This window comes from Myotis davidii, unplaced genomic scaffold (assembly GCF_000327345.1).
Source record: "Myotis davidii unplaced genomic scaffold, ASM32734v1 scaffold602, whole genome shotgun sequence".
NCBI classification, from domain to species: Eukaryota; Metazoa; Chordata; class Mammalia; order Chiroptera; family Vespertilionidae; genus Myotis; species Myotis davidii.
In genome coordinates this window covers 15,897-27,713 of record NW_006293537.1, presented here as the reverse complement: position 1 = coordinate 27,713, position 11,817 = coordinate 15,897, and the positions used below count along the sequence as shown (strand labels likewise).

The window sequence follows — 11,817 nt, the reverse complement described above, 5'->3', positions numbered from 1 at the left end:
GTGTGTCTTTTCTCTTTCCTCCTAGTTGTAGAATTTCCACTCAGCCACCCTTCCTGTTGTTCTGGATAATGTCCGTTCTGTCTTTTAGTTATATTTTTGAAGTGGTTGTTCGAGGCAGCAAACTCTGGCGTTAACCTATGCCGCCATCTTGGTTTTTTTCCCCCCTCCTCTCCTTCTGGTATCCCTATTATGCAAACGTTGTTTCATTTCATGTTGTCCCAAAGTTCCCTTAGGCTCTCCTGTTACTTAAGTTTTTTTTCTAGATGCTGCTCTGCTTGGGTATTTTTTCCTACCTTGCCTTCTAGCTCACTGATGCGGTCCTCCACTTCTTCTAGTCTACTGTTGATAGTTTCTATTGAGTTCTTTATTGCAGTAATGTCATTTTTCATTTCTTCTTGGTTCTTGTACATTTCCTCTTGGTTCTTACATATATTGTTAAATTTGTCTTCCAACCTTTTCAGTTTCCTTTTGACCATTTCTCTGAATTCTTTCTCTGACATATTGCTTGCCGCCATTTCCTTTACTTCCTTTTCTAGTGATGCCTCCTTTTCTTTCTATGTGGGCTGTATTTTTGTCTCCCCATGATCTCTCCTCTCTGGGTGTCTGGTTATGTACCTCTCTCTCTTCTGCACTGACTTAAAGGCACAAAATACAACACAATCAGGCACAACACACAACGCACTGAACACAAATGTATTCACGATACTAATAACCCCAAATAAAGGTGACCACCAGAGAAAAGAGAATTAGGGGATTAAAAAAAAGAGTGCAAAAATGATATTGAGAAATGGAAAAAAGCAAGCGAGAAAACAAAGAGAATGAAAAAAGAAGGGGGAAAAAACTATGTGGGGAGAAAACTCCAATAAAACAACTAATCAAAAAAAAATGTGAACAACAAACACCCAGAGATGAATGCAAACTATAAACAATACCTAATAACAAGCAAGAAGAGAAAAAACAAAAGCAAAATAAAAAAGAGAAACAATCACACAAACAAAAATGTAAACTAATCAACTATGAAAACAAACAATAGGACAGAGAGAAAGAAGAGCAAAATACAGCAAAAGAAAACAAAAGAAAAACAGAAAACAAAAAAAAAAGAAAAAATAAGGGAAGAGAGAAAAAGAATTGGATAGTGAAGAAAGAGAAGAGAGAAGTGTATATGTACTTGGAGCAGGGGAGTGGAAATTAGATATATAATTAGGATGAATTTTTGACAGGGGGTAAAAGAAAGAATAGGGAAAATCTAAAGCAGGAATAAGGTAAGAGAAACAGGACAACAAAAGGGGAAAAGTGAGTAAGAGTGTTGGCATAAAGGTAAAGTTGAGATAGAGTAAAATGATGCTAAAGGAAAAATGAAAATAGAATGTAGGACACTAATCCCAAAATAAAGTAAATAAATTAAAGAAAAAATAAAATGAAACTTAATAAAAGGTAATATAATAGTAGTAATACTATTTAAAAATAAAAATATAATCATTAAAAAGGTAAAATCAAGTGAGAAAAAAGAAAAAAATTAGTTTAAGTAAAAGATAAAAAATGGAAATGTGAAGGTCATTCACTTCCTCTACTGTTCTGTTTGGCATGCCTGTTTCCTGTAAGGTAGTCAGGACATTATTGAGTTCCCATTATTGAGCTTCTCTGTGTCGTAAGCCACAAGCCTGTTTTTAAGCAGGCGGTATTTCTTCGTTTCTCAGCCTGCATTTAGTTGTATTTATACAAGAGTCAATTTGTGATTCAACCCCTGGGTGGCAGTGTTTCTGTATTGACATCCAGGGCCAGAAGTCCTCTCTATCCAGTATTTAGTTTTTGTTTTCCCTGCTGCACTTAATACTGCGTTGGGGGAATGGACTGCCCTAGACTGGTTTTCTGATCATTTCTCCCCGCTCTGATCCCCAGGTTCCACAAAAACAATTTTTCCCTGCAGTCTCTGAGAGTGTTTTTAATTGGGAGATCCTATGTACTGGGCTTAGGAATCAAAAGCAAGGATTTAAAGAGGAAAAAAAAACCAGAGACAGTGGACTCGTGACGTTTTCCCCCAGCATTGCGCGCGTCTCTGAGCACATCCTTTTTCCTTGACATTGTACAGCCAGTATACTGGTAGAACTTCAGGCTGTTTACCTGTGCCCAGCCCAGCTATGGGTTGATTTCTAGAGTTCCCTTCTGCCAGGAGTCCTGTGGACCCCCTTCCACATTCGTGGGCTATGCTGACCCCAACTGCCGCGGATTTTGTGGGGCACAGACTTCCTTTGAACCCTAGATACCGCTGCGTGTGTTTCTCCCTCCAGCCTGGATTGCAGACCTCACCTTTCTCTAGGTGATATTTGACCTTTCCGTGAGAAGGTGCAGGGCTCGTCCGCATCCGCGTATTCACGCTGCTTGAGACCTGGGGTTCCTGGGTTTGTAGCTGGTCCCTGGGTATCATGGTTGTAGGGTCCTGGGAGGTATCCGAGTTCTTCCCGGTTGAAGATAAGGATAGGCTTCTGATCACAGCCACTCTCGCCTTCAAGATGGCGCAGTCTCTGCGGCAGAGGCAGCTGCTCCGGGAGAGATTTCAACAGCAATAGGGGCTGCCTGGTCAGGGGAGCCCGGTCAGGGGAACCCGGTCTGGCAGTCCCCAACAGTCCCTTGGAATATAGCTGAGCCTAATAGACACTCCCCACACATCCACACTCTCTCCTTCGGTTCTTTCACTCACACACTATCTTGCAGCCTGCCTTCCCGTCAGCAGCCACCTTCCGAGCTCTTTTTTATTGATTAAGCTATTATATATGTTCTTATTCCCCCATTGTCCCCCTACCCCACTCCCGTTCATGCCCTCACACCCTTGGTGTCTGTGTCCACTGATTATATGCATGCATACAAGTCCTTTAGGAATATTAGTTTTTGATTCATTCTATTTTTTTAAAAAAAGAGAACACATAAATTATTGCAATAATTACTTCACAATAAGAAATACCCTCTATAAAATATATTTTACAAAACAAAATATTCCAGCCCTGGCCAGTGTTAGACAATTGATGTGCCCCTCTCATGCACATGTTTCTGTATAAGAATGTTTCTGTTTTATGTATTCACAACTGTAAATCAACTTTTGCTCACCCCTATATTTGTTAAATTACTATACTGACTCAAATGCATCCTCTTCTAGATAAAAATGATATCCCTTCCTCCACTGAAATCCTTTAATACTGATAGCCTCCATTTTTTATGCAGTTTCTATGTTCTATAAAGGTACTTCTATATTTAACTTTGGAGAAAAAGAATAGACATATTATAACACTTTCTAATCTTTATTTTTTTAAAATATTCCTTAAGTGGTAATATGTGTTAATCTTACCTGTTTGATAACAAAAAAATAAATTAAAAGTATTCATAGCAGGTTATCACCAACAAAAAAGCACAGCATGTCTAAAAGTTTGTTTTCTTTCTATAAAACAAAAAAAAATATGCTCAATTTAATTACCTGCTATGTCATCTACAATCTCTGTATATGTTCTTCTAGCTATGTCCAGAAATTCATTTATATTAGACCTCACTGCATAGCACTTTTGAGTCCTCATGTTCAGGCATCCTTTCATGTACCTTGCATCATCATTAATTACTGTTTTAATCTTTTCAAGTATGATTCCAAACCTAAAAAAAGAATATAACAGGCAATAAGTAAAATAATTATAATTCATAATTTGAATCATAGTTAATGATAACAAATATCATATTACCTTAAATCACTGTTGAAAATAAAGATTAAGCAATATATATTTAAATTTACATAAGTTAGAACTATGACTATGTCAATTTTAAACTACTTTGTTGGACTAGATTCTGAAAATAATATGAGGCCACCAAGAGCAATTCTACAACTGCTAATAAACAGATCTCCCAAATTATACATACTGACTGTGCCCATGAATATAAAATGTACCCTGGAACAACTGTTAAAAAAATTCTGGTTTCATGTTCATTGATTCAATAAACATTTACTTATACCATGTATTAAGCACTCTGTTAGATGCAGCAAAGAAGGATTAACATATGGTCCTCACTTAATAGGGGAAAGGGAGACTGAACATATATTGTGAGACAGTATACAAGTGATTAAATACAGTGATTATGCAAACCAGAAGTCTAACATTTTGTTTATTCTGTTCTGTATTTTATTTGTAATTCAGTTTTATTATGAACCCCAATTTGTAGGCTTACATAAGATCTGAATCTTAAATCAATGAAATAACAGTTCTTAAGTATTAAGTCATTTTGGTCAAGAGCCAAGGGGCTACTGCTATAAACAATATTAAAATAAAATTGTATTTAGATCTTATTCAGTATTCATGTCTATTATTTTTGGTTATATTAGGCCCTTCACGATTTAACAAAAGAGAAAATACATGCTTATATTTGTAAGACTTTCCATAAGAGAATGGCTAAAAAGATATATTAAAATTGTGTATGATTTTTAATGCTCTTCTAATTGTCCATTAACACAAATACTCAATATGATGTTGCCCTACTTATTGGTATTTACAAGATAAAATGTATAGTTACAATTTTGAAGAATAGTTTAAAGGATCTATTAACTAAAGCTCAAGTAATTATTCTACAAAATATAATTAGAGTTCTTAAAAATCAGTGACGATCAGGAAGAAAGGAATAATCTGATATTTGATTAACAGTTGAGTGACAAAGACCTCTTATCTTCCAAGGAACCATAGTAAGCTCTTAATAAAGGTGTATTACAGTTCTTCAGAGCAATCTATTAAAGAATAAAATAAAGATAGTTAAGGATAATGAAGCATACTATTATTCTGTAAAATTGCACATTATTCACACATAGCATTTTACATTTGTTCAATACTTTAGAGCTTACCAAGTGCTTTCTTGCTTCATCTTCTCACTTATATACTCATAAAACATATTTTAGATATGTAGGTGAGGACAAATGGTATCTTTCCCATTTTCCATATTAAGAGCACAGGGCCAATAAGTGGCCTCCATTGCTTCATTATTATGACTTATTTTTCTTGTCTCCCAACTAACTGTTAATACCCACTACTTATCAGAGATAAGTACTTAAGCAGCTATCATTATACATTTGGAGAACTCTACATAAAATTCCAAAATTTGCATTATATTTACATTAAACTAAAAAAGTGCCCTGTATATTAAAAAATAGAGCAATTTCTCCATTCTTATGTGGTAAAAGTATGGATTTTATTTTGCTCAATGGTTACTATAAGTTTCATTACTTGAATAAACAAAACAGTTGAAGTGCTATAAGGCAATGGCAATATTTTTTGTTTATGAATAAAATGTAATACCTATACACTGATAAAAACTAAAAAACTTAGAAAAACAAAGAAAAACATTTAAATCACTCATAATTCTACCACCCTTCCAAAGATAAATAATCTAAATATTATGGTACATTTCCTATCACTTCTTTAAAAAAAATTCATTGCATGTTTTCTCCTCCACTTAATACTATAGCATAAGCATTAAAAAACTTTTATAGCAACAATTTTAAATAATTCCTAATATGCATTCCACCCTGAAGGAAGCAAGTTGTCTCTTCCCCTAATTATTGGAGTTCTAAGCTACTTATAATTTCTAATATAAATAATGCTGCAATTACCATCACTAGGCATAAATCTTGGTCAACATTTTTTAAGTTATTTCAGACAGATTTCTAGATGTGGTATTACAGGATCAAAAAACATATGTTTCAAAAATTTCCTGTAAAATATGTTCAATTTTTATTCCTGCCAGCTATGGATTTGCCTGTCTCACTGTTCTCTCAGTAGCAGTAAGTTACACTTTGATTTCCATTTTGGAGTCATTTTCCTTATTTCCACTGTCATTCCAGTATTTTCTTTAAAAATGACATTATTTTTATGATGACAGAAATTAGTATTTTTTCTTTCCTTTGCTATATTTTTTCCTGAGGTTCTTTGGCTTTTACTTTGTCTTTGAAATATCAAAATTTGAAATTTGTGAATCAAATCTATCAATTTGGGGAGAAGATTTATTACTATACCACTTTCATCCTAAGAAAGATGACAATGATTTTGAAATCTTTTGCCAAATTGCTTTTATTACATATTTACCAGAATACTCTATAAAAATTGTTCCTTATTTTTCATTATTTTTTCTTTTAAAAAAGTTCTTTCTGCCACTTTCATTTTTAAAATATTTTGCACAGGATAGTATTTAAAAATTGATAAGAAAATCACCATTTTGTGACCAACAGAGTAGCAAGGACTTCAGGTAAGAGTTTGGATCAGTGGATAGAGCACCGGCCTGCAGACTAAAGGGTCCCCAGTTTGATTCCAGTCAAAGGCATGTACCTCCTTTGCAGGCTGGATCCCTGGGTGAGGCGCATGCAGGAGGCAACCAATTGATGTATCTCTCTCACATTGATGTGTCTCTCTCTGTCTCTCTCTCTCTCTTCCTTCCACTCTTTCTAAAAATCAACAGAAAAATTACCTCAGGTGAGGATTAAAAAAAAAAAAAGAAAAGAGTTGCAATAAATACCAAAATCAATGAGTGAAAGTCTGATGAGAAAAAGGATATTTACACAGTCTCAAAGTATTTCTTCATACCTTACTTATAACTTTAAAAAGAAAAATAGGGAAATGACATCAACATGAGAAATATACATTTTTACAGAATATTACTGCCAAATATGCATGAGCTGAATTTAACCATGAATAAATAGACAAATTGAAGAATATCCTATAAAACAACTGACCTTTACGCTTCAAAATGTCAATATCATAACAAAGAAATGCTGAGAAACTTTTCAATTCAAAGGAGTATATAAAATCCTGACATTAAATATAATGCATGGTCCTGAACTAGACCCTGTAACTTCGGGGGTGGGGGGGGCGTGGAGGATGGAATCCATAAAGAACATTATTAGGACAACTGGAAAATTTTGAATTTGGGCTATAGATTATATAATAGTAGTCTATTAATGCTATATATACTGAATTTTATAATCATATGTGTTTGGGTAAAGGAACATATTTGCTCTTAGGAGATGTACACTTTAGTATTTAGGTACTATAACTTATTCTCAAATAGTTCAATAAAAATAATAATAGTAAGGCCCTAGCCCAGTGGTTCTCAACCTTCCTAATGCCGCGACCTTTAATACAGTTCCTCATGTTGTGGTGACCCCCAATTTCATCGTTACAAATTGAACATAATTAAAGCATAGTGATTAATCACAAAAACAATATGTAATTATATATGTGTTTTTTGATGGTCTTAGGTGATCCCTGTGAAAGGGTCGTTCAATCCCCAAAGGGGTCGCGACCCACAGGTTGAGAACCGCTTCCCTAGCTGTTTTGGCTCAGTGGATAGAGCGTCAGCATGTGGACTGAAGGGTCCTAGGTTCAATTCCAATCAAGGGCACATGCCTGGGTTAAAGCCCATCCCAAGTAGGGGGCATGCAAGAAGCAGCCGATCAATGATTCTCTCTCATCATTATTGTTTCTATTTCCCTCTCCCTTCCTCTCTGAAATCAATAAAAATAAAAAAATTAAAATAAAAACATAAAAAAGAGACAAAAGAAACATCTGAAATTAAAAAAAAAATAATAATAGTAATAATAAGTACAATACACACACACATAAATTACCTTTAAAGGATCCACAAGTTCCAAGGTATGTTTTAGGTATATTAAATTTGTTATCTTTGATTCAGCTGCATTAACCTATTAAAATAAACATCCAAATGTGGATACCATAAACATTTAATACAAAATGTGCTTTTCAAAAAAATGTGTTCTCCTCTAAACATTCTATGCTTATCTTATTTCATATACTTTTTATATATCAATCAAGCCAAGGTATTTGCCAGCCTTAATACTGTTAGGAAATTGATCCATTATAGTAAGACTAGCACACTAGTCTCCTGAAAGTCTGAAAATGAAAAAGAGTTCACATCATTGTACCCAATTTTCATTTCTATTAAAGCTCCTTGATCCACCTTAACTCATAGTAGTGATAGGAAATAACATTTCAATTCTGAGCAAAAGGATTAATTGAAAAAGGCAAAAAGATTATTTCTGGATAGAAGATATTTGAAAAACTGAATCCAAACAACCCAGATAATTACAAAATAACACAAATTTCCCTTACTGGTTCCTGTTTGTTCAAATAAAATAATTTTCATAATTCCAGTGGCCCAAAGGACTTACAGTTTTTCAAAATAAAGCAACACCAGCATCCTAAATTTTATAAATAAACATTTTATAAATTAAATAATAGCACAATCTCTAAAGTGGTACTATACCTGGGGAAATAAAAAAGTTCTCATGGATGGACTACTTTACCAATTCTGACAAGAACTTTAGGGATATTACTATTGAGATATAGTAGTAATTAATATGGCACTGTTTCTTTTTGAAGCCTTCTGACTTTTATCCCCATTGTACACACAATAAATATCTGAACTGTTCTGTCATCAGATGGGTCAATTTAAAAGAAATACCAAAATGTAGGTTTGTAACCCTAAAACAAGTTATCTCACTCTCTCTTATAATGGATCTCTGAAACTAACTGGAAGATTAAAAATAAATAGAATTCATCAAACAGAAGACAACTATTATTACTATTACCAAAGGAAAACATCTTCCAAAAATAGCCAAAACACCCTTGTATAAGAACAAGGTAAAAGAAATATAACAAAAATCAATTTCTAATAGTTAGAATAACTAAGAAACTATGGTATTGGCCTGACAGACAGTGACCAATGAAACCAAATAGAGACTAGAAATAGACCCAATAAATTTTGAGTACTTGATTTATGACAAAGGTGGGAGAAAGGACAGTCTTTTCCATAAATGGTGTCAATATAATTATGAATCTATAGGAGGAAAAATGAAATGTGGTCCCTTCCTCATACTACATACAAAAATCAATTCCAGGCAGATTGTAAATCTAAATATTAAAAAAGCAATAAACATCATGAATATAACAAAGAAGAATATCTTCATTACCTGTTTGTTCGAATCAGTTTTTATAAATTTCATAATTAATAACTTGGCATCCATTCATTACAAAGCCTAACAATGGCCAAAGTTGTTCACATCTCCCCTATGGTCATGGCTCTTATGGATGCACAAAAATCATATTACAAGCCCTCTAACCACAAACTCCAACATTTGTGTTTTGCATCCTACCCAACTGGGGATGTTTCCACCTAACAACTTCCCATTATAATAAAGATTTTTGCAATGTTTTCCCCTCACTCCTTTTGACTCCTGACCAACCCTAATACTCTCCCATGTGATTTTGTGTGGTATGCTCCCTCTTTTCAGGAATACCAAGTAATAAAAATCTTCTTTTAATGACAGCCTCACCATATCATCACTCAGTCACCTCCATAAATTAAAATCCAATGGGTGCAATCAAAACATTGGGTTAGATAAAAATTTCTTAAGCAGGATACAATAAACACTAACTACAAAGGAAAAAACACAAACTAGACTACATTTAAATTAAGAACTTCTATTCATCAAAAGATACTACTGACACAGGACTGGTTCTCCAAAAGCCAAGTTTGAGAAACTAGAATTTGAGGCAAATAATGCATTTGAAAAGTAATTTCAGTAAGCAGTAGTAAGAAGGGAAGGGGAGGACAGCACAAGAGGATGCCTTGATGATCCGGTTACTGCTGCATGGTACTATGGCTCAGACCTGTCAAAGATGGTACAAGGTAAGCTTCGGAAGCTATCTCCACAGGTAAGAAAAGTGGAATATTTATTCATCTACTCCTGTTCAGTATTGGTTATGACCTATTGCCAGAGCAAACTCTATTCTCTCTTGCAGCCAGAGAAAGTCCTCAGGCAGTAAGTTTCAGCTACTTGCAATAAGAAGCCTCCCTTGTACAAAAGTGAATGCCAAGGGGATGTGGGTAGTACACCATCAGTATCTATACCACAATATTGAGTGGGAAAAGCAAACTAAAAAGTGGGAAAAGATATCTGCAACAAAGAACCAATGAAGGGCTCATATCTAAAATATAAAAGAAATTCTACAAGTCACAAAAGAAGATAATGAAGAAGAGGAAAATGAGCAAGAGACTTAAGAAAGACTTTCACAAAAGTAAGTATTCAAGTTGTCTGTATATATATGAAAGGGTGTTCATCTTCAGTAATAGGAAAATGTAAATTAAAACTACAATAAAATACTATTACTTACCAATCACAATGCCTAAGATTTTTAAACTGACAATATCACATTTTGATAAAGAACAATGAGAATTCTCATACACTGCTGAGAATATAAATTGTGCAATGATTGTGAAAAACATTTTGGCAAATATTTTGTCATTATTTCCTGAAGTTGAAGATATACATCCTCCAGAACCCCAAAATTCCACTCCTAACTATGAACCCAATAAAAGTGTGTAAACAATTGTATTAAGAAACAGGTACATATTGTTTACCAGCATTATTTCTAATTGCCAAAAACTGTCAACAAGTCAACCAACAGTGAAAGGAGTAATGGCATATTCATACAATGAAATATTATTTCACAATAGAAATAAATGAGCTATATCTACATGCAACATGATTAAATCTCAGAAACATAATATTGACTAAAAGAATCCAGATATAAAAAATAAAAATTGGGTTATTATACTAGTATATAAAGATTTAAAATAGGCAAAATTAAATTATAAAGAAAATTTGGGGGATTTTTGAAAGAGGTAGAAAATAAGATGGGAAGGAGCAAGAAGGGGCGGTTTTGAAGTAATGGCAGTATCTATCTCTTTAGCTGAGTATTCATTACATGGATATTCACTTTGTGATAAATCAGTAAGCACTGAATTTTGTTTTGGGCAAGTTTTTTTGTGTACAGTGCAAGAAAATGCTGATACTCTGGCTACTGCTATAGTCGTAAGTACTCAAGCAAGTCCTTTCTTCCTGACCCAGGACTCTCCTATCTTCTGTCAGCATCTATGAAATTGTGTTAGGCTAACTTGTTAGTTTGCAAGTAGGGTAAAATATCAGCTGTCTAATAGTTCTTGATATACTATGCTGTAATTGCCTTTTATTTTTAACCTAAATCTCACACTGGATCATTAATTCCTTTGGTGTAGAAACTTACTTCTTATAGTATCCCTAGCATTTATCACAATGTTTGGCAATATTAAATCACTTGTTGAATTAACGTAAAAAGGAACCTTACACTATAAATATTCATATATGGCAGTCTGAAATCAATTGAGAAAAATTAAGTTATTCAAAATAAAGCAAAGAAACTTAGATAAAACTTGAAATTTTTGGTTTAATATTGACATTTTCAAATATTAAAGAAAGAATTTTAGATGTTTGTAATGAAAAACACAAAACTTCCTAATACATTAAATAGTATGGTCAGCCCTAGCTGGTTTAGCTCAGTGGATAGAACGTCAGCCTGCAGACTGAAAGGTCCCAGGTTCGATTCCGGCCAAGGACACATGCCCGGGTTGTGGGCTCAATCCCCAGTGGGGGGCATGCAGGAGGCAGGCGATCAGTGATTCTCTCTCATCATTGATGTTGCTATCTCTCTCCCTCTTCCTTCCTCTCTGAAATCAATAAAAGTACATTTTTTTTTAAAAAAAATAGTGATCTCTTTAAACTAAACTACAGTCCATCTGAAACTATGTCTCACTATTAAATTATTCTTGAATGCCACATATGCTCACCTTGTTTCCTATCTTGGGTTAGATTGTTGATGGTGTGTGTGTGTGTGTGTGTGTGTGTGTGTGTGTGTGTGTGTGACTGAAGTCTTTCAAAGGAGGGTTAAAGAGTCATGTGCAAAT

General features: G+C 34.1%; 1 protein-coding gene across 1 annotated transcript in view; it reads right to left on the bottom strand.

The window, feature by feature from the left end:
• Nucleotides 1-11,817, bottom strand: part of MSH4 (mutS homolog 4) — a 58,770-nt gene that overhangs the window by 33,290 nt on the left and 13,663 nt on the right. Inside the window, exons 7-9 of the mRNA XM_015566186.1 lie at nt 7,643-7,717; nt 4,689-4,753; nt 3,467-3,636 (exon numbers count right to left, since the gene is read on the bottom strand). Coding sequence (XP_015421672.1) covers nt 3,467-3,636; nt 4,689-4,753; nt 7,643-7,717 — 310 coding nt within the window. The remainder of the gene's footprint in view (nt 1-3,466; nt 3,637-4,688; nt 4,754-7,642; nt 7,718-11,817) is intronic.